Raw genomic sequence first — 24,246 nt, 5'->3', positions numbered from 1 at the left:
GTTTTGGGTAGATTAAGTTTGAGATGCTCAAGAGACATCTAAGTGGAGGTGTCAACCCAGCAGTTGGATAAGTAAGCCTGGAGCTTCTGAAAGATATCTGGCCTGGAGATATAATTTGGGAATTGTTGCCTATGCAGATGGTATGCAAATGGTTTAAAAGTGCAAGAGATTATCAGGGGAGGAGAATGAAATGAGAAAAGGATCTGAGATTATGCCCCAAGGAACTCTAAATCTAACTGATAAAAGCAAATGAAAAAGAGCAAGTTAATGAATGTAACTTTCCTTTTCCCTTTTGTCTAGGTCTTTTAAACCAGGGGAAACACAATGTAAAGCAGTGTTGTTGTTGTTCTGTGTGTGTTTCATCATTGGAGATAAGAAATTATCTAGCAGTCCTTAAAGAGCAGGGCCCATGGGGACAGCATCTTTTCTGCGGCCATTGCGTGCACCAGAACTTACATGGACCCCTTCTGATATTTTTCTTTGAGGAATGTCAATATAAGCTCATGCTCCTTGCATAGCAGTTAGCTTAGAGATTTATTACAGGTTTATTTTCATATTTTGGATTGTGAGCAGACACGACGTTTTCGATGTATTTCTATATTACAAACAACTCTGTTGTAGAGTAATTGCCTAATTAAGACTATGATTTCATTTTCAGTGACTTAAAAAAGTGTTTTGCATTTTCTCTCCTTTGCCTTTTTTGCTTCTCATTTTGAGTTTTCAGGCAGACCTGCCAGAGACACATCTAGCTTATAGGCTTAGTGTTGGAAGCCAGGCAGAAGAGAGCAGATATTGAACATATGTTCTGCTGATATTGATGAAGTGAGGGTGGAGAAGCTTGGAAGCAGTCTATTTCTCCCCTACTGCCACCCTCTCAATGCATCTTCTGGGTATTCTGATGTTAGAACATTTTAAATAAGGGCTCAGGTATAATACTTATTTTTCATCATATGGTATTGCAAACTTCAATATTGTTTGATAAGTGGTACATAAAAAAAACATAAAAAGCAGTTTGACTATTCTAATTTTAAATGGATAGTGGGTAAGAGTTCCATAGTTCCATGAAAATTATAAGGGCTGAAAATGTTACGACTAGAGCGGTGCCCATCAGATAATAGAAATAGGAAGTGAGAGTAGTGGGAACCTGTATTCCGGGAGATGCATCTGAAATTAGATAAATAATCTATTCAGTCTAGCCATAGAGATAATGTTTTGCAAAACCCGTTTGTTTTGCTTTTCAAAAAGTGTCTATTGCTCTTCCTATCTTTTGTGAGAGGTAGCATGGTCAGCTTCAATTTACCAAACATCGGGTGGTTAGACTTGCTTTCAAAAAAATATTTGGAGGAATTTTGAGTACAAATGCCTACCTTGAATTCACTGCTGTAGAGATGCACTATTATGCTCTTCTGGTACCAGAAATATGGGTTATAATGGCAGTTATTTTCTTATGTGTGTTTAAGTTTTAGGTCACTGCAAATTTATAATGTAATCCTGCTGTAATAAGATCAATGATGTCCTTTGTCAGGAATTAAATAAAATCGTATATCACTTGGCTGGGCCAAGTGACTATGATGGCATTTGAGTTCACAGTGGTCCTCATAGTCCTTATTTTAGTCAGAATGTCTGCTCTGTAGAGTAAGTATTGATATTCTATAGGCAAACCCTGATTAAGATCCATTGAAGTATGGTTACATCTGGTTTGGTTCTGATCATAATAAAAAAATACCTAAGTATTCATTTTAATCTGTTTGGAAAGAACAAAGTATTTTAAAAACTAGTTCCACAGAGGACCATGGACTACTTTTTCCGATTACAAAAGAAGAAAGGAGACCAAACAACCCATAAACTCCCCCAAATATCCTTTTATTTTGGAAACTGAAAAGGGCAGAACGAAGCAACAGTAGGAGACAAGTTTGAAAGGCCTATAAACAGGAGTTAGGAGCAGAATACGTGCTCTTCTTGTAGCTTTTTGTTATTATTTCTTTTTTGGTTCTGAACAACTGGATTCAACATTATTTTTTTCCAGCTTACAATCATTGTTGTGTCTGGACGGCTATTAGTTCAAATTGGACTGATTTTCTAGTTCTATAAAACTCTTCGTCTGCATCATGGATCAAGAGCACCGAATGATTTCCTGCAGTGCACAGCTGGGAATGAGTCTCTGCAGCAACATTTTGTTTTGTCCCGTTTTTGTTTTATGCCGATGTGTTGTGCCTACACACCCACATAGCTCAGAATTTCAACAGACAAGTATCTCCTTTTCTTTCTTGACGTGTCTTAGAACATTTTAAATTGGCAGGTTCTCTTTTGTCTTTCAAATACTGAAGAACTTGCAAACAGCTCTGTTTGCTTGCATGATTTTTTTTTTTAAATGCTCCACAGACAGAGAATGCTGAAATGGAAAGTTAGAAACATTCAAACAGACAGTTTTTCATTCTTTTGAGAGGTGATAGCTGCTTGGCATGAACAAGCAGGAGAAATATTGTGTACCAAAACTAGGATGACAGAAGGAGAGAGAGAAAAAAAAAAAAAAAACCGAGAGTGAGGGAGAAGTGTAGTGTATTGTTGTGAACAATAGATTATGATTTTTAAACCTTATTAAAACCACATATATTAAAGAGAATTGTGTTATTGACTGATGACTTTCCCATAGCAAGTCTTCAGTATGATCTGTTATCAAATCTATTAATGAGAGTCTTTGCAAGCTGGATGATAGATATTAACCAGAAACATTATTTGTGAAATTAAAATAAGTATATTGTGTATACCCATATATATCATTATCTATGACAATGAATAAAAAATATTATAATACACTAGGCACAGACAATGAAGACAGATACTCCACAATGTTCATTTAGTTTAATATTTAAACTGATGAAAATAAGAAAATATATTTATAAATTCTTCTTGCCAGACTACATTAAAAATATTTTCTTTAAATACATGAGTTAAATCGTGGTCATTTTAAAATGATGATTTACAGTTAAAGGTAATCCAAATAAAAAGCCCAATGAAACAAAAACACAACTAGAGGGAAACAATCATTAAAAAGGAACATAATTTTTAAAGTGACACTGTGGCCACTTCTGATCATGATCATTGTGTAGGCATTGGGTCTTGGTGTAAGAAGTGTTTGTTGCCACTACTATTGTACCTTCACATTTTACCCTAAATATGTATAAAAGAAGCAACTGTATACATATTTATTCTTTAGTTACTTATAATAATGTTACCTTCTCGATCTTCCTCTCTTCACTGTGTAGCTGTGTGTGTGTGTGTGTGAGCGTATGCATATGAATGTGTATATATCTATGTAGGTATGTGTCTATGTGTGTATGTGCTATGTGGATATGGTGGTATGATCTTTATATCCAACTGGCTAATTGATCCCAAGCAACAGAAATCACCAATAGAAGAAATATATTTAAAGTATATCATATAACTTGCGGAATCATTGGAAAGATTTGAAAACCAGGCTCAGGAGATGACAGACCTTAAGGCCATTCCTAGGTTTCACTGTCTGAATAAGCTAGTCAAGGCTCCTTTGCAGACATTGCTGTCCCCTCTCTCTCTCCCACCCTGACTGGTGCTAGTTATCTTCCACTAGCATGATCTTAGTTTCCTTATCTCCCCAATCTTGTACTTCAAATACCCAACATTCTGAGCCCTATAGCAAAGTCAGGTGTACATGCTCAACATGCAAAAGGGAGCAGAGAAGAAAGATCTCTTTACCTCTATTTCTTTGGTTAGGAGGTAGGGTACTGAATCCCCTCAGTGCTACATACAAGGCCAATTACCCAATGATAGAAATGGAGGCAGAATGTCTGGATTGCCAGGAAGTGGTAAAGCTCTACTACATTTTTCAAATAGCTTAGTTTTTTTTTGTTTTGTTTTTTAAATCATTTCACTGATCTATAGTACTAAAACAGAGCTCTACATTTCCACTAAATTAAGAGTCTGATTAGTTTAATGGCTTTTATGTGCCAGATTTCTCTGTAGAAAGATTACACAAATGCATGTATTTACTCTTGTTCAATAAATTTAAATTTCAGTGCTATTAGATGTTAGCTAGTATTATCTTTATACTCAGTAATGTTATAGATTAGAGATCCACTGTAAAAGATATTAAAGTTTCAGTGTGACGAGGGTTATAGTTAAATATCAACTAAGTACTGTGTAGACACCAAGAGGGAAACAACCAATTCTGTGTAGCAAAGTCAGGGAGCACTTTCACAGAGCAGGAAGAATTTGAGCTGGGTCATGAAAGATGAGTCGATGACCATGTTTGAAAAAAGAAAAGGAAGAGAAACATTCTATAGAATGGACAAGATAATATTATGACGAAAAAATAACTTTTAAGCATCTGGTATATTTGTAAACAGTAAAATATCACTACACTGGATGTGTAAGACGTCATGAAAGATGTTGGAATCAGATGCGTTTAGAGAGGTAGATGGAGGGCCTGATTATAAATGTTTAGATTATTGAGGAGTTTGGCTGTTATGTTATAGGCAACAGGCAACGCACAGAGGTGTTTAAACAAAAAAGTAACATGATCAAATTTAATTTCTAAGAACATAATTTCTCTGGCAGTGGGAAAGATGAACAGAAGTGGAGTCATGCAGGGAAGACTAGGTAGAATGCCTTTGCAGTAGAGGTAAATTAGAATAGGACATCCTTATACAAAAGTTTAGATAGATAGATGATAGATAGATAGATAGATAGATAGATAGATGATGATAGATAGATAATGTTAAGCTAGAGACAAAAAGTTAGGAAGCAGAAATCTTAGGATGGTGAGAAAAGACATAAAAATACCTTTTACCTTTTCTAGTTTTTGTGGAATAACAATTTTTAATGCTGGGTTATATTCACCTGTTTAGTAAGAGTGACAGAAATTTAGGGGATAAAGCTGGCAGTGAATCAGTTACCAATATTTTTGTAGTTGGTCTTCATGTAGCCAGTCAATAATGGACATGAGCATGTGGTGGGTGATTTGGACTTAAAAAAAGACCTTATGATTCACAAGAGGAACTGATTTATAAGCTGCGTGTGGAAGCCAGAAGGAGATCACTTCCCCCCTCCCAGTGATTCTAGGATCCACTGGGGAAATCTGCAAAAGTGTCACTGTCAGAGGAAATTAAGGCTTCAGTTACACTAAAAACAGTGAAGGAATGCTTCTTAAAATGCAGAAATCTAGAAATAAATTCTAGGACTTGTAAAACTGTGATGGAAGTTGGCCTGTGAGTGAATATGGAAGGGAAAGGCTAACTAGTTGGCAGAAAACTCAGGACTGATGTAGGAGGTAAAAAGGATTTTCATGTAGAGCAGAGAGGAGTGTGAGGCAGGGTGTCTCTTTAATATTACAATTCATTTGGAATTATAATAATTGTGTTTGAAAACTAGCTGTGCCATTTAGGTTCTGGGAATTATTTTCTTTATTTGTAAAATTGTAGCTGTGCTTCTTTGAACTGCATTCTTTGTGCTGTCAGACAACCACCTTCGAGTTCATCACCTTGAGAATCATTGCCTAAAGCCCAGGGAACCCGCCATACAGCAGGCAGATCAGTTACTCTTATGTTAGACACCTTTCTCTCTGACTCACTTGTAGTTCTTCAAAAGACAACCCTTATGTATTAAATATGACTCTAAGTCAAAGTTCTCCATTTTTATAAAATAAAATCTGGATGAACTGGAAAGCTGTATCAGGAAAACAGAACCGCCTGCTGATTTCTGGCCTGCCGGTGTCTTGAAGGGACTTCAGCTGTTTTGCTTACCCAGTGCTTTATTTTGCTTCCTTCTTCTGATTGTGAATGGGATTGAAAAGATGGTTTTCTTTTGTAGTATCCAAGAACTTTTTCACATTTGATTTAAGAAATGTGAATTTAATATTTTATTGCTACTGATATTGATAACTTATGAAAGCCAAAGCATGAGATAACTCACATATATGCACATATATGTGCACATGTGTGTATATACCCATACAACAGATTTATACTTATACATATATGTGTAATATCTCTATAGATTACTTGCTAAATTTTATTTAAAAATGTTCCGGAGTGGCTCAGTGGTTCAGTGTCAACTTCTGAGCCAGGAGGTCACGGTTTGATTCCCGGTCAGGGCACATGCTCGGGTTGCTGGCTTGATCTCTAGTGTGGGGCGTGCATGCGGTAGTTGATCAGGGATTCTCTCTCATCATTAATGTTTCTATCTCTCTCTCCCTCTCTCTTCTTCTCTGAAATAAAAAATATATATATTTATAAAGTTCCTGCATACAGAATGTTGAAAGAATCATATAATAAATGCCCATATACTTACCATCTATATTTAAAAATTAACATCTTGCTATATTTGCTTTATCAGACATCTGTACAGAACTACCCATAAATCTATCTTAAACTTTGATCCATTGAAAACCTCATGCCTAAGCACTTCATCATGATATCATTGAGTTCAATAATGGTTTTCCTTTTTTTACGGTAAAATTTGCCTACAGTGAAATGCTCAAGTCCATACTGAGTGTAACATTTACTTATTGAGGGTAACATTCAAGTTTTAAAAATGAGTATATTTGTATTATATAAATTCCTATTGAAATATTAGCATCATCCTAGAAATTTTCTTTATGCTTCTTCTTAATCAATCTCTACCCTTAAGTAAACTATTTTCCCCCTATTATTTTCCCAATGGATTAGGTTTGCCTGTTCTAAAAGTTATATATGTGAATAATAGAATATGCATTAATTTTTGTAAAACATTTCTTACTTAGCATCACACGTTTAGGAGTCATCTTGTTGTTGCATGTATCAGTAGTTGGATTCATTGTAGTGTTCAGTAGTATTCCATTGTTGAATACATCATAGTTTCTGTATCAGTTCTTCCGTTGAAGGAAACCTGGGCTATTTCCATATTTGACTATTATGAGAAAAGTTTTTATGAATATTTTTTGTATAGGTCCCTTCATGGACATGTACTGCATTTCTATTGGGTAGTTACCTTAGAATGGGATTTTGGGGTCCTGAGGTAGGTCTCAGTTTAAATTTATCTAAAAATGCCTGTTTTCTAAATTGGTTATATTAACCTGCACACCTAAGAATAAAGAAGTAGAGTTTTAGTTGCTCCACAGACTTTTAAACATTTGATGTTATCACTCTTTTCAATATTGTACCACTTAAAGCATAAGAACCTTGTAAATATATATATATATTTAATATAATATAATTAATATTTAATATAATCTCTCCACCCTCCTTTCCTTTGTTACAATTGCCATATGTATTAAATCAACATACATTGCTCCCACCACCAAAGCAATGTTATACATATTTTTTGTTAAACATTAATATGTATTTAGAGAACATAGAAGAAAAGTTGATTGATTTATATTCATGGTTATTTACAAATCTGTTAACTCCAATTTTCTATTAATCACATGCAGTACTTTTTTTGTACTTTGTATTCCTCTGCTGAGATTTCCTATTTGTCTTTTTATTATAAATATATTTTGAGTTATCCTGGATCATAGTTATAAAAGCTGCTTAAAATATTTCCGTGCTAGTTCCAAAATCTGGGTGATATTAATGTTGGTCTCTAGTCACTGCTTCTCTCCTAAATATCGGTGGCATTTTATTGTTTCTTTTGTATGTATAGTATTTTTTTCTATTGCATTATGGATGTTGTGAATGATATATTGCAGAAACTTGGGATTCTGTTATGTTCTTCTGAAAAAATAGTTACCCATCTTTCATTTTTGTGTTACATCAGTTGATTAACTTATCTGAATTCCAACTCCAAACTATTGTCTTTCCTGTGGAATAGATTAACCGTGATCTCTGTTTTATCACCAACTTGGGTACTCGTAATCTGCGTAGGGTATATGTAGGTCTGGCATCAGTGAGGGGTTTGGGAAGTGTTTGTACATATATTTTGAGGCTCCCTTTCTGTAACTTTGTTTCTCACAGCATTGTTTCCTCACTTTATAGCAGCTGTGGTTGCTCTTAGTTCTGTTTTCTGGTTCTTCAAGACAATTTTTTTTTAAAGACTAAAACTGTGGGATTCTATTTGAGTTTGTAGCCACTTTGCATGGTGCAGTCTGGAGCACTTCCACTGTCTTCATTCTTCTAAGCATACACATCCCTTCTGGCTTATCTTCTTTGGGTTGGTCCCCAATGTCTTCAACTACTTGGATTTTTAACAGATTTATTTTGTTAATATTTTATAGCTGTCATCAGTGAGAGGCTTGGTCCAATAAAAGCTACTCCACAATTACTAAAAGTAGAACCTTCATATGCAGTTTTAAAAATGCTTCTGTCATTTGTCAGATTGTGGGGTTTTGAAAATGAAGATCATTGAAATCACAAAAACTTGTATAAATATACTACAGTATTTGAGCAAGCTTATATAGAATAAAGACATCCAAATAAAAACAATAAAAATGTGCTGAATTTTCTAAACGTTTGCCGTATTGTAGCAAAATTTTCACTTTTTACATTATGTAGATTTACCCTTTTTGTAGATCGTCTATTTACTAAATATATACATATTACAGAAACAAATATATTATTATCTACATAGTGTACATATTATAATCTTTAATAAAAATGTATAACATGGGAAATAAATATCATTTATGTTTTCTTCAGACTTTATTCTTTAAGCCACAAATCCAACAGTTTATTTAGTCTAGGTACTATTCAGAAAAAAAAGTCAATTATAATTGTATGGATAACGATGACTGACTTTTATGTCATTATCATTACATGACCTCAAGTTGAATTAAGAGGCTGTAAATCAATACTCTATAAAGGTTCGCCAGCTATTTGTAGTTCTTTTACACTTGTAATGTTTTTATAATCTTAACCAAATAACCCATATTGCATATGGCAATAAGTATTGCTCTGTTGCTTTTGAAAGGGAATAAGTAGGCACAGCCTAATAGAGCTAAAATATAATGAAAATGGGCTGCAATCGATACTATACCCTGCTGAAGATCCAATAAAAACTCAGATATTGACTAACTCCTCAAATTGGTCATTAGCACCTAATTGGGGCCCTTCCCTGACCAATACATGTTACTGATTTTAAAAAATAAACAGCAAAATAGCTGATGAAATTTCAATAAGCAACTGTTTTCTGATCACCAAGCAAGGCAATTAAATTAAGAAAAGGTTATTTTTAAATACATGATCAATAAGCATAACAGAAACAAATCAATGGAAAGACCCAAAAAAGTAAATATCAGTAATGTTTTTAGTTTATGAGTAAAGAACTCAATAAAGCAACAAAGGGATGGGGCTGAGTATTTCTTTAATGAAATATTTAAACTGATAAGCTTCACTGAGAATTAAGTTTTAGCACCTACCTCTTCATGCCTACTAAGAATAAATCTGAGTTAAAGAGCTGAGCTCAAATTTTAGTTATCAATCTAATTCATAACTTTTATGCATTTTGTTTATCTTCTCTGAGCTGCGCTTTCTTCATTTGTAAAATGGGACTAATAAAACCTGCCCCGTGGGGTTACTTTTGGATTACACCATATTATTTAATGAGTATGAAATAGCTTTGAATCAATATTACTTCCATACCTGTAATTCTTTTATAACTCTGTCACCTTGCTCACATTTTATTTATTTAATTCTGTGGGGAAATCAGGATGTCAATCAACTCTATATTTGTGGAACATACAATATAAAATAAGGTCATTTTCACCAGCCGTTTATTTCCTCCTTTTTGTCCCCTCCCATGATTACTCAGATCTTAGAAAGTACAGGCTTGTTAAATTCACATCAGATCCAACAGGCCTGCATCAAAGCATGGCATAGAGGCTCTTACCCACACCTACAAAGCAGATTACAAGGTCAGGACCAAGGTTAGGACCAGTCAGAGGTGAGGGGGAGACAAAGATCATAGAGCAAAACTGACAGTGTCCTGGTACAGGGTGAGAGATATTGGCTCCTGCCTGAAACAGTGTTTGTGTATGGAAGTTTGCTTTGTTTGAAGAGGCTGAACTACCTACACTGATTCCACATGCCAGAAAGATGAGAGCTAAAGTTTTGGCCTTTTAACAATAGGATTCCCAGCATATATCTTTCTTCTTACACCTATGTCTTTTTACACTATATATTAAAATTTTATAAACTTATAATAAATCCCAGTAACACAAATTACTAACAGTGACAAATAGGCAGTGGTTTTTGTTTATATATATATCTATTAGAGGCCTGGTGCACAAAAATCGTGCACAGGTGGGTCCTTCAGCTTGGCCGGTGATCAGGGCCGATTGGGGCCTTCCGGCTGCTGGCCAGGGCCTTCCTGCCAGCTGCTAGCTGCTGGCCAGGGCCTTCATGCTGGCTGCCAACTACAGGTCGGGGCCTGCTAGACGGGGGGAGGGACTGCAGGAGGTTGGCTGGCCACAGGGAGGGGTCAGGGGAGGTTGGCCGGCTGTGGGAGGTTGGCTGTGGGAGCGTATTGACCACCAGGGGGCAGCTCCTGTGTTGAGCGTCTGCCTCCTGGTGGTCAGTGCACATCATAGTAACCAGTCATTTCGGTCATTCTGGCTGTTCCAGTCGTTCTGGTGTTCTGGTCACTTAGGCTTATAGATATAGATATAGATATAGATATAGATATAGATATAGATATAGATATAGATATAGATATAGATATAGATGATATAGATATAGATGATATAGATATAGATATAGATATAGATATAGATATAGATATAGATATAGATATAGATATAGATAGAGATAGAGATAGAGATAGAGATAGAGAGATATAGATATAGATAGATAGATATAGATATAGATATAGATATAGATATAGATATAGATATAGATATAGATATAGATATAGATATAGATATAGATATCGCTCTGGGAATGATCAAATTATTTTTAAATTTGTCACCTGACAAACTTTATAAAATTGAAGTTGTTTCCAATAGCCTTGTATACACAGATAAAACTTTTTAAAAAAATATAAATAAACTTTGCATATTATGTATCTCTTATAAACACTCTACATTTCCTCATAAAATAAATAACAGTTTCATGAATGGCTAATATTTTTCTGACCAATAATTATATTAGCTGACATATCACATCGACAGACTGTCTCATTGAAATGGGGTTGGAGCATAAAGATGATCTAGGGGCCTGGGAGAGACAAATTTATCAGGAAGAATGAATTATATAGTAACTGCATTTAAGTAAAAAAAAGTAAGTTCTGAACTCCTAGAAAACAAAGAAAAATTGGAAACCTCAAATAACATTTAGCTGGAGATAAGTAAAAGTTAGGAGGGCTATTGGGATGGGGTTGGGGATGAGAGGGATTTTAGAGACCTGTGAGTATGGGGAGATGGAGGGAAGAGAGAGATTACTGGGAAGATGCTTTTTGGGAGACCCTAAGAGGGACTGAGATAAGAACTGAGGTGTTGCCTGGTCATATGAATTCACTTAGCTCTCTGAAAGTTTTGAAAGTGATTTCAATAGAGACTCTAATTATCCTATCTAATAAGGAGGGAATATGCTAATTGACTGCCCTCCCCTCAAAGATGGTGGCGCTCACAGCCAATAAGGAGGGAATATGCTAATTGACTGCAACACCCTCAAAGATGACGGTGCCCACAGCCACAAGATGGCGGCGCCCAGTTCCCTCAGCCTCGCAGGGGCACCTGCCTCCAGAGTCCCCCAGTCCTCCCAGCTCCCCAGCCGCCCAGGGCCAGCCTGAGGTGCAGGCAAGCCTCATATGTCAGCTGCCCAGCTGCCCAGCTGCCCAGGGCTGCCTGAGGCTCAGGTAACCAGGGCCGGCTGAGGCTTGTGCTGCTGGCAGTGGCAGCAGCAGAGGTGTGATGGGGCGTCGCCTCCTAACCCTGAGGGCTCCTGGACTGTGAGAGGGGGCAGACCGGGCTGAGGGACCCCCCCCCGCCAAGTGCATGAATTTTCATGCACTGGGCCTCTAGTTTAAAATAATTTTTTATTTGCTGTACTATTTTTTAAATCCTCACCCAAGGATATGTTTTTATTGATTTGAGAGAAAGAGGGAAAATGTGTGTGTGTGTGTGTGTGAAGAGAGAGAGAGAGAGAGAGAGAGAGAGAGAGAGAGAGAGAGAGAAGAGAGAGAGAAACATCTATGTAAAAGAGAAACATTAATCAGTTGCCTCCCAACAGGGGATGGAATGTGCAACCTAAGTATGTGCCCTGACCGGAAATTGAACCTGTGACATTTTTGGTGTAAGAGACGACACTCCAACCAACTGAGCCACCTGGCCAGGGCTATTTGATATACTATTGTTCCTTTCAATGAAATTCTAAGGGTAGCCATGACCACAAAGTGGCATAGATTTACATCTGTTTCATATGGTATTTGTAGAAACCATGTAGTGTAATGATTAAGAAGATAGACTCTGGAGCCAGATTGCTTGGGCTTAAATCACAGCTCTGCTGCTTGCTAGTTGTCATCTTGGCAAGCTGCTGAACATTTTAACAAAATAGCGGGTATAGTAGTGTGTATTTCATATATGTGTTGTGTGTAGCAAGTTAGTCCATGCAGATGTAGAGTGCTAGAACAGTCCCTGACAGAATAGTTCCTGGAACATTATAACATTCATTAATGCTGAAGACTATTATTGTTATTGCTATTTTTAAAAATATATTTTTATTTATTTCAGAGAGGAAAGGAAAAGGAGAGATAGAAACATCAATGATGAGAAGAGAGAGAACATTGATTGGCTGCCTCCTGTATGCCCCCGCTATAGATCCAGCACGAACCCAGGCATGTGCCCTGACGGAATCAATCCATTATCTCTTGGTTCATTGGTTGACACTCAACCACTGAGCCATACACGCTGGGCATTATTGTTATTTTTAATATGATTATTATTCAGAAGATGCAGAAAAACATTTATGAGGCCAGTATTTATAATTCATTTATTTGATAAATAAACTAGAGGCCCAGTGCACAAGATTCATGCACTCAAGGGGGTCCCTCAGCCTGGCCTGTGCCCTCTCACAGTGTGAGAGCCCTCGAGAGATGTCCGACTGACAGCTTAGCACAGTCGGACATCCTTAGCACTGCTGCAAAGGCGGGAGAGGCTCCTGCCACCGCCACTGCACTTGTCAGCCGTGATCCCGGCTTCTAGCTGAGCAGCGCTCTCCCTATAAGAGTGCACTGACCATCAGGGGGCAGCTCCTGCACTGAGCATCTGCCCCCTGGTAGTCAGTGTGCGTCATAGTGACCTGTCGTTCTGCCATTTGACTGATTTGCATATTACCCTTTTATTATATAGGATTGAGTGGTTACTCTGTACCCAGCATGTGCTAAGTTTTGAAGATAATACAGAAAACACTTTATGAATCCAAAACTCTAGGGTTCTCAGTAAAACATCAGGACATGAGATTTAGTCAGTAAAGGGCTTTTTTGTCAGAGGTTGAACTGATATAGACCCACTTGGCATGTGTATAGAACAGAAACTTCCTTAAAGGTTGGCATGTTCCTTACATAACGTGGGTCAAATGATCTGTAATCTCAAATGCTCCAAGATGAGTCTTGCAGTTAAACCGTGACTTATGATGAGGGACTTTACTATTGAAAAGAGGTCTGTCAAATACAAATACTAGACACATAGGAAGCAGAATTGACAGTAATTCAGAGAAAATAAAGGGCCTAAGTGGCTTCTCATATGGCATGAAAGGCCTCCCATCCCTGAACTGAAATGGGCTCTGAGATTGTTTCTGAGGAAGCCAAACACTTTCATTTTATCTAAAAATGATTTCTGGTGTATGATCATGGACGACGATGATTGCTTGTTTCTGGTAAGATATTGGTGTATAATAATGCTGTGTAGTACAGAAGGCAGTAAAGAATGGTTTTCTAAAATCTTTAATCATTTTCTATCTTCCCCAGTCTGGATATAAAGAAGTTACAGTAACCATTTACATTAAATGATAATTGGAGCATAAAAATTGACCATGAAAAACAGATGCATGGTTGTATAAAATCTTTACATATGGTTACAGTTTACTACTAGATCAGCACTTTCAACCATTTTCATCTCATGGCACACATTAACTTATTACTAAAATTCTGCAGCACACCAAAAATATGTATTTTTTGCTGATCTGACAAAAAACAATAGGCATAATTTTGATTGATTAAAAAAATAATAATAGCAGTTACCTTCTCTTTTTGCTCAAAGTGGCTTTGTAAAAAAATTAGGTGCCTATACTTGTAATAAGGATTTCTGATGACAAGAATTAACCAATCAGACAGAAACTTATTATGCAACATGACCAATAAGATGCAACTCTGTTATATGACCTATATATTTGTGGTTCTACACAGGGTATTCACATTAAATGGCTACTGTTGTCTTTGTATATATTTGTGTGTGTGTGTGTGTGTGTGTGTGTGTGTGTGTGTGTGTGCATTTTACAATCTAAGGGAAAAGAGATCAGTGCCCCTAACTAAATAGTCAGGCAATGCATGCTTTAAAAATTCTTATGGCACATGATGAAAATTGCTATACTACATAATAGCTTAAATGGAAGATGGATTATTCAATGAGATTTTTGCCAATAATAGGAACAAAAGCTTTTTTAGAGAGTGTATTTTAGAGACAGTAGTTTCTAATTAAGTATTAGAGGTTAATAAATTAAGAAGATCGCTTTAAATTCCATATTAAAGATGCAAAAAGAAAAATGTTCATTTGATAACACATGTTATTTGTATTGTACTTGAGTCAGATATTTATCACTGATAATTTCCTTTTGATTGATTTCCTATCTGAAAAATGTCCTATCTTAATTTTATTTTAAAATGCAGAAAAATCATATCATATTGTTTCTGGCCCACACTCCTTCATTTGTCCATCTCTTTCAGGTTTATTTCCTGCTGTCTTGAATCTTGCTTCTAATGCTATCATCACCACGAATGCAACATGTGGAGAAAAAGGACCCGAAATGTATTGCAAATTGGTAGAGCATGTACCTGGGCAGCCCGTGAGGGACCCCCAGTGTCGAATCTGCAATCAAAACAGCAGCAATCCAAATCGTATGTATTTTAATGTTTCATTTGGCAATGGGCAGTATCTATAATTGAGAAATTTTTGAGGAGAAGTTTAAAAGTCGAAGGGCTTGTGGTCCTCCAAATTTCTAGAACTTCTTGTCCACTGTGAGCTTTTTCATAGCCTTTCTCCATAACTTGACAAACATTCGATTTCCTTATGTTAGAACCAGGAAGAGTGCTTGACCAGGGTTTTCTAGCTGAAGACCTGTGGCAGGCATTAGGTTTACTACCTCCAAAATCGTATCCGAGGATGTGGTTGCTAATTTAGACTTCAGTCATTCATTGGTCACTTATGTGCCAGGTACTGTGGTGGGGACCCAAAAGGAATAAGGTGTGGTCCCTGGCTTCAACTAATGCAGAAATGGGCAAAAGCAGACTATTACTAGATAGTGTGATAGTTACAAAGGATAGAATGAGCATAGGGCCCTGAGGGAGAGAGGGATGGTCACTAATTCAGTCTTGGTGTAAATGAAGGCTTGTCAGATAAAGTGATATCTATGCTGAGATCCAAGATTGAACTGAGCAGGTAAAAAGGAGAGAGGGAAGAGAAGAAGGAATGCCAGGAAGATAAATCAGAGTAAGACAGAAAACCTCACTTGCTCTGGGAACGGCAAGAACTGAGCGTGTCAGAGGGCAGAGGGTAGAGAGGAGTCTAGTGCAGAGGCAGGAATCAGATAATGAAGATGAAAGAGGGTTGTAAGGACAGGTGCCATGCAAAGCCACCTTGGTGGCCTCTAGGAACAGCTCTGATATCTCAGACTCATTCATGTATTTATTCGGCAAGCATCTGAACACCTGCCATTAGCAATGCATTTTACTGAAACATAATGTTAAGTCATACATAGCCCTTGACTTAAGGGGTTTCAAGGAGAACAGAGGAGAAAGGAAAAGTAAATCAAGTGTTAAGGGAGCATCTAGAGATTCCTGGGAGAAAGTGACCCATGTACTGAAAAACTAAAGTTAGTAAGATGAAAAAGAGAAAAGTATTATAAAAGAAAAAGCATACATGAATCTTGCAGGTATAAAACAGCATGATATAGTCAGAGAACTGTAAGTAATTTAGTTTAAAGAGTAAAGCATTTTTATGGAAAAGGGGAGAATGGTGTGAGATGAAGGCTGATTTAGAAATGTGCATTGGGGAATCATTAAATATATATATTGGGGAAGTTAATAAAGTGAATACTTAATGTCAATGAGGTGAGTTATAATGGGATTAAACTTCACAGTTATATTACTTCTAAATTTTCTTAGTGTTCCTTCTCTTTTTGTTTTAAGTTGTAAAACTTATAAAATGGAAAAAAGCTTTCTCTCACAATTTACATTTTTATATCAAAAGGAAGTTGGGCGGCATTGAGCATTCTTTCTTGCAGCTGGTTTAAAGAAAGAATGCTAGTCCCTTCTCTGTTACTAATTTAGAGATGCTAAAAACAGTATATCTGGAAAATTGGGACTTTTGAGATTATAATTGCTGGTCTTATATACAAAGGAATGTTAAAAAAAAAAAAGTTAAGAAACCAAAGATGGCAACCACCAGAACCTCCTTGCTTTTTAATGACTCTGGTTCTGTTCTGTGGTATAGACTGTCATGGAGGGCGCTGGGTGGGAGTGATGGAACACAGCCCATCTGCTTGTTATTCCTGTATAGTGCCAGGGTTCTTGTTCCAGCATTAAGAAGGGTACAGCAATCTGGAGAAAGGCTGTGCATAGATTAAGTAGGAGTCCAAAGACGAAAGATAATTCTGAAAGGCATAGGGGTTCAGAGTAGCCTAGCTGAAGGAACCAAATTCTCCTTGTCTCAGGACCCTTGCTTTTTATTAAGACAATTTGTCCTACGGCAAGGTGGAGATAATACACTTCAAAGGGTAGGGTACACAAGCATTGTCAGATTGGGGAATAGCCTATGGCTGTTCAGGTGTTTGGCCAGTAGGAGGCAATAACATGTAGATTAAGATGCCCTGGGCTGTCTGGCAGCAAACAATCATCCCTTTCAGGTTTGGGGGAAATGCCCTCAGCCATTCCAACAGGTGATAACATATGTGACTCAGCCCTTGTTGACTCCCCAAGTTCCATCAACCTTTTGATGAAACTCTTGCAATTATGACATGCTGGAATTGGCTTCCGGCAGTATAGCATGATGAGAGCAAAGGATCTTACTTGAGCCATGGGAAAACATCAAAAGCAAGAAAATTGAAGAAAGGAACAAAAAATAAATCAGCTGATTGGACTATTAGCTTTAGGTTCATTAGGGAAAATGATGAAGGTGGGGAGAAACTGCCATGACTTCAGGAACTGCACCCTTGATGATTTCATAAATAATGCGAGAAAGCCTGGAGGCATGGAAATGTTTTGGGGGGAATGGTGGGATGGTGTTGGGAGTATATAAATGTGTGTTTAGGACGGGCTAGGAAGAGAGGAAGGGTTAGAGTTATAGGTAGTATGTAAAATAATGTGTGTGTCTGTATGGATGCATATATATGTGTGTATATGTGTGTGTATGTATGTATTGAAGTATAAATCCACATACAGGGTAGGGTAAAAGTAGGTTTATAGTTGTGAGAATGCAAAACAGTTTATTCTAGTATTATTTATTAATTATTGTATTATTTTCCATATGAATAACTGTATTTATAGTTCCTGCCTGTAAGTATAATGTTAGGATAAATAAGGCTTAGCTATAGAAAGCAATTAGACAAATGTTCAAAACAGTAAACTCAGGACTATGTCTGTGGTGCATATTATAAATGACGTGGATTTCGAGAAGGAAAGCATCAATGGGAACTGAAGGAACAAGAGAAAGTTCCAAGAAGTTGGTTAGACTTAGAAGGAACTTAGAGAAAGTTCCAAGAAGGTGGTTAAAAGCTGAATGACTTGCGATAAGAGGGGAAAGCATTCCGGAAAAGAAGGAAATGTTGTCAATCATAAGAGACAGGTTATGAGAAAAGTGCGAAGATGGGGCTGGAGGAAAAACTGAGTGGAGACTTGGTTAGAAAATGAATGAGATGCGTTCACTAAATTTAGTCCAAGAACAGCTTTTACTTCTCTCTTTAAGTTCCATATTCAAGGTCTCTTTGTCTCAATGGAAGACATCCATAGTTAGGCAGTCTACTCCATATTTTCAAACTGGGACAAAAAAGCAATAAACTGCTTCAGTAAAGCAGGTACAGATGAGGTATGTTTTGTATTTCCCATTTTAATTTATTTGTAGTGCTTTTTAAACTTATCACAGTCTAGATTTACTTTGTGCAATTAACTGTAAATTCCTAGCTACATTACATTTTAAAATCCTGTTTTAGAACTGGACATTTAGAAAGAATACCCCACAAGAATAAAAATCTAGCAATAACCCACATGAATATATTTTAGCAAAAGTTGGAGCAACAGATGATAAAATTCCACAAATTCAGTGAACAGCTAGAATAAATCTGGAAGCCTCTACTTAATCACCATACAAAGGAGAGGAAACTTGAACTTTCTACTATTAATAGATTGTGCTTCCCCATTAAAAAGAAAGATTGGAAAGATTTACTTTATTAACAATTTCCTCACCAAATTTTAGATGCTGTTAGCTTTGGATTGACTTGTGTAGCTATTCTTGTTAAGAATATTATGTTTCCATCTCTTGTAAAAAAGGGAAGTATGCCAACAATTAATCAGTTTTTGCAAATAAATTATGATTAAACTTTCATAATGGGGATTAGGTTAATTATTCATTCAACCCCCCGACTTCCTTTTTGTGTGAATAAGTCTCATATCAATTTGACCTGAAGTGGCAGATATCAAAATTTCCAATTAGACAGCTCCTCTCACAATTACTTAAGAGCCATGAATTTGATTTGGAAATGTGGTTTTGTGTCGGTGTTTTTCTATCACACATTAAACCCACAGTCTGTAAAGAAGATTCAAGAGTATGTTGAGGAAATGTTTGCTGCATTATTTATTTTTCTTCAGAAGAAATGCCAGTAATAATTCATTTATGAATTCTGATTCCTATGGGCCAATTACATCACCCATTCACACCACCAAGGGCATTTATTTAATATTTAGTTATGCTCTGGTATTTGTTGTCATTATAAAGAACTGACACCTTTCCTAGCTTCAGCAGAACAAGTTAACTAGCGTTAATTATTCAGTATATATAGCAAATTTACTTTTCATTAATGAGATTGGATGCCTCATCTCAATGGATTGCTAATGTAAAAAGACCTGATACAAAACAAAGTCCATACAGCTATTTAGTTGAATTAAATAATTTACCAATAAAAATTAATTATTTTTGTCCTGCCCCATAACTCATATTAACATAAGTAACTCAAATACATAAGTCTTGGTTTTCAGTTAAACAGGTTTTAGCAGATTACATTAATAAAATTATTATGTAATAAAAGTGTTCATAATCTGAAAATGGCATATTTATTGAATATTCAGTTTAATATTTCTTTCTTTTGAAGATGATTTTACTATTACACTTCTATTGCAATATGGACTTCATTTGGCTTGATTTTTATGTTAAAACTTTTTGTTAAATATAATTTGCCTCCAATTAAAATTCAGAACAGTGTACATTTTGAACAGATATATAATTAATTTTATGTATATGCATATTAATGTTAATAATATCAATAGTTGTCATGTTTCTCAGCTAACTCCCCTGAAAGTTGAGAGTTCCCATCCAAGATATTTTTACTAGTCAATGGCAAAATGAGGAAATGAGAACATAATTCCAAATTTTTCATGATAAAAAAAAGGAATACCTTAAAAACTATCTTTTATTTTGATATTATGGTTTTAAAAAATCTTTTGTTGCTTTTCAATGTCCTTTATTTTATGAAACAATAGTAATGTTATATTAAATGATAGTAAAGTAGACAGGAGACTATTATTACCTGGAGAAATAAAGAGCTTGAACTCCTGTATCAATTCCCCAAATCTTTCTCTCACACATTTTTAAAATTTTTTTCCCCTGAAAATTAAGAATGTGGGAGCCACTGCTATGAATGGACTTTTGTTATCCCTACTTCAGGTATGACACACAGAGTTTAGTGCCTTGTTCATGGCCAGTTCAGTACTAAATGGTGGAACCAGGTGGACTGTCTCGCTTCTTATTCTCCAGCTCTTCATATGCCATCCCGGGTGCTTTTTCATCACGTTGTCATTGGAACACCTGGTGGGATTACTGTGGGCACACCCAGAGTCCAAGTCCATGTTCCTCACAGTGATATGGTTTGTTCCTGTTTTGAAGTCTTTCTTGAATTTACCAAAAAACACATGTGTTCTGATGTCCTAAGAAGATCCCGGGAAAGGATCCGGGGTGTTTATCTAAGGCGTCCCTTGAGACAAACTTTAACCGTGCAGGTGTGGGACATTCAAGTAGTTGCTCGCGAAGAGACTGCTCTTACGCAAGCAGGACCAGAGTGGCAGGCTTAGGACCAACAAAGACCAGAGGTTTTAAAGTTTAAGCATACGCAAATTAATTCAATTAACTGCCGGAGGAATTACACCGCATGAAACATATGCAGTTGCAAATCACACAGCTTTTTATTACTCACACAAATTCCTGAGGGCTGCGGGTACTAGCTGAGTTAGGGATCCCCGTGGTGGTGTCCTCTGGGGTCCGGCAGCTGGGCTGGTCTGGTCCGGGTGCAGGGGGCCGGCGTTCTTCTCCCAAGAGCTCAGTCGAGTCTCAATTGGGGATTTCTGGCCTATCTGTCATCTGGCAGGAAGAGGAGCGTGGAGCAGCGTCGCTTGTCAGACAGACAAAGGGACGGGCCTTTGTAATGTCTCGACAAGACGAGCATCGTTGGCTGGCAGGGGTCCATATTTAAGGCTTGTTCGTACCCGCAGCAGCCCAGGTGGCTATCAGTGATTTATGTCAATGCACATATGTTAATCTCATATATGGCGAGAGGGCTAAGGAGAGTACTTCACTCAGGCAAGTGTTTATCTTGACACAAGTCACTCTGCGTCAGTTCAAGTCCTTATCTCTGGGGTACACACGCTTCAGGGCAGTGGGGAAATCACACTTTAAGTTTCAAGTTAATTAAAACCTTCTTAATATGTATTTTTTAGGCATTTAAAAACATTTCTATATTTTACTATGCCACCTGATCTAAAAGGTTATTGTTAGGCCATTCATTTGAAACATCTTCGCAGAGAATTAGTGTCATAAAAGTTCTCAAGACTGAAACCCCAAGGCATCTTTCATTCATAAAGAACAGTAAAGCAGCAAGGAAGGTAACCCCCACTTGGTTTAAGTTTCTAGGGGAAAATAGGCTGACTTCTAAAGGAGAGATTGGGATGCAAAGTACCTTTAATTAAGCCCTGGAGATAGAAATAGGAACATCCCACAATCTCCACTCCTGCCAGTCTGACCTGTGCACAAGCTGGGCCTCTCTAGAGGAGGAGAAAGGGAGCAGAACTGGTGGGAAATGAGAGGCACAGATTTCAGACCAGGACCAATGACAGAACCCAAATGCAAGGAGGGCTTTGGCAGCCCAGAGGCAATGGCTGCTGCGGTGAGATGCCTGCCTGGAGCTCAGTTGGAGGAGATGAGGAATCTAAGGAGGAAGGACTGTAAGAGCAGACTGTGGGGGTAAGGGACAATGATTGTCCACACCTTTTATTCATTTTCTATCCTCAACCTCCCTTTTATCCTCACAATAGATCCCGTCCTCATATATCGGAGTAAAGGCAAGGGAAATCCATGGTTTGTTGGCAGGATGTAGTTTGATGTGCAGTCCTCTTCCTGCTTGCTCTTATTGTATGGACTTCTCCACTGAGTTAGGAATCATGGGGACAGGCGAAAGCTGGCTGGGAGGTTTGGAGTATCTTTCATTATACTCTTAAATAGTAGAAGAAAGTTGGCAAGTTAAGGACCGCGTAAGATGGATTTGACAGCCTTTTATATTAAAACCAGACACATATTGGATTGCCCAAGTCTCAGTAATGAATGTGTCAGAAGGACAAATCTTCAAGTACCTTAAAGCCACTATTCAGGATTTTGTGTACCTGTTAACAAAGTTGATGGCATACTAGAGCCACTTCAAACAGTGGAGGTTTTGTTTCTTTGAAAGATTGACACATCAGTTAGATTTCAATATTATGTATTTATACTTAACTTCTGTAGTTATTATTAAATTTGCCCATTTGAATTGATGGCCAGAGTACTGAGCAGCTTCTTATTTTATAGCCTCAGAATTTAGCCATTTCACACTACTTCGTAGAAAGTGCTATGAAAACGTTGATGTTAAATAAGTTCTGTTGAAAGTATATGAATGTTCATAGGATGATGTTTTAACTTAGTTTTTACTTTTTTCTTTAAAGAAACAGCTATACATTTTTTATATGATCTTTTCTCCTCCTTTCACATGCTGCTGCTGATTCAATAGAGAGACACCCAATTACAAATGCTATTGATGGAAAGAACACTTGGTGGCAGAGTCCCAGTATTAAGAACGGAATTGAATACCATTATGTGACCATTACACTGGATTTACAACAGGTACAGTGCCTCCTCCTTTTTTTTTTTTGTAATTCCCTGTGCTGTATTCTACATCCCCATGACTATTTTAACTAATAATTTGTGCTTCTTAATCCCTTCACCTTGTTTTCTACGTTAGGTGTAGTGCTTCTTCTTCGTCTTTTTTCCGTAATCATTTTCCACTTTGAAATTGTATCTTGGATTTGCTTTTAGGGTCACTAGTAGTTCTTTGGTGAGGAAACACACTCTCTCTCTCTCTCTCTCTCTCTTTTTATCACCCTCCATTATTTTCTTGATATAATTAACAAAGCGGCCTATTCATTTAGTATGTTGTTGTTTTAAAATTGGGGGGATTTTTTTTCTAAAGCACAACTAAAATGAATTCACAGAAAGAGTTTAGCACTGAATAACAAGCTAATTCTGTTCTGACTAATGAGAGTTAATGATGAAAATATGGATCAACAATATTTTACAGCAGTGTCAAGATGACTGCCATGGAAGATGGTTCTTGAAATCAGGAAATAAATTAGAGAACTGTTTATTTAAAAACAGAAATAGCAATACAAAGAAAGAGATCTATTCAAAATCTGCGGGGAAAAGATCTGTTAACATTTTCATATCATGCAAATTCTGTTATGGAAAGTCTGAACAGCACAGCCTAAAATAGATGGAATGTGGGCAGTTTTTCACAACTATCCGATGGCTTCCACACATAAATCACAGCTGCATTTCATTATGTAGGTGTGATATTGTGTATTCTCCCATTTTATTCTTCCAGTGGTCAACTGTGGCTGCCAAGAGGGACGAATTAAACCACTTAGTTATTGGAAATACCAGCATACAGCAAAAATATATTAAATTTCAATGAGTGGCAATATTCTTTATTAGAGAATCTTTAAATAAAAGGTGAATGGCTCTAAACACTGAGATTTAGTTTGGAAGCTCCCACTATGAGTTTCAGTTTATTCTTTAACTTGCAAATGTTGATTGTATAATTTTCAAATTAAGGTAACAGGGTATAATAAAACTGTACAGAAAAAAAAATCATACATCCTTATTAGCCACATTGTGTCTAAATAATAAAAGTAATATATTCCCTGTCAAAATACCTCAGTTTTGTTTATTCCTACAAATATTTTAAAGTGGCTTTTCAGCCAAGTTTGCTGTCAGGAGGTTGTGTAGATTAATCTCAAATTGGCTGAAACAATGAAGAAGCATTGGCCTTGTAATGTAGTGCAACCAAGGAAATCAGGCTCAAATACTAATGAGCAGTTCCTCTCTGCATTGGGTCATTATGATTATATTAATTTAATAAGTCAAGTTAGGAAACAAAGATAAATAATCTTCAAGATACAGAGTAAATATTTAATTTAGCTTTCTGTCTTCATACTGTTTACTATTTCTGTGCTAAAATCTTGCAATATGGCATGGAATATGTCATTTTCTCCATCATACTATTTAAATAATTTTTTTCATTTTTGCTTCATCATCATCCTCACTGCCTCTTACCTTCATGAATTCATTTCAGATGATCAGCTTTTCCATCATCAATGTTGAGTATAATTTGTTAATAAAAATAAAATAGAAAAATCAAGAAGTAAAGTAAGAAAGTAAAGATATTTTCCTGTGATGTTAGAATAAATTCAAGAAAATTAAACCATATAGATGTCACATTAAGATTACAATTTGCTTAA

The 24,246-nt window shown here is 36.6% G+C and overlaps 1 protein-coding gene across 1 annotated transcript in view; it reads left to right on the top strand.

The window, feature by feature from the left end:
- LAMA2 (laminin subunit alpha 2) overlaps positions 1 to 24,246 on the top strand; it is a 489,326-nt gene that overhangs the window by 103,370 nt on the left and 361,710 nt on the right. The window contains exons 2-3 of the mRNA XM_054722564.1: positions 14,890 to 15,060; positions 22,461 to 22,573. Of these exons, the coding sequence (XP_054578539.1) occupies positions 14,890 to 15,060; positions 22,461 to 22,573 (284 nt within the window). The remainder of the gene's footprint in view (positions 1 to 14,889; positions 15,061 to 22,460; positions 22,574 to 24,246) is intronic.

Source organism: Eptesicus fuscus, chromosome 10, assembly GCF_027574615.1.
Source record: "Eptesicus fuscus isolate TK198812 chromosome 10, DD_ASM_mEF_20220401, whole genome shotgun sequence".
Taxonomy (NCBI): Eukaryota; Metazoa; Chordata; class Mammalia; order Chiroptera; family Vespertilionidae; genus Eptesicus; species Eptesicus fuscus.
Note: the sequence above shows the minus strand (reverse complement) of the source record. Positions and strands in the feature narration are given on the sequence as shown.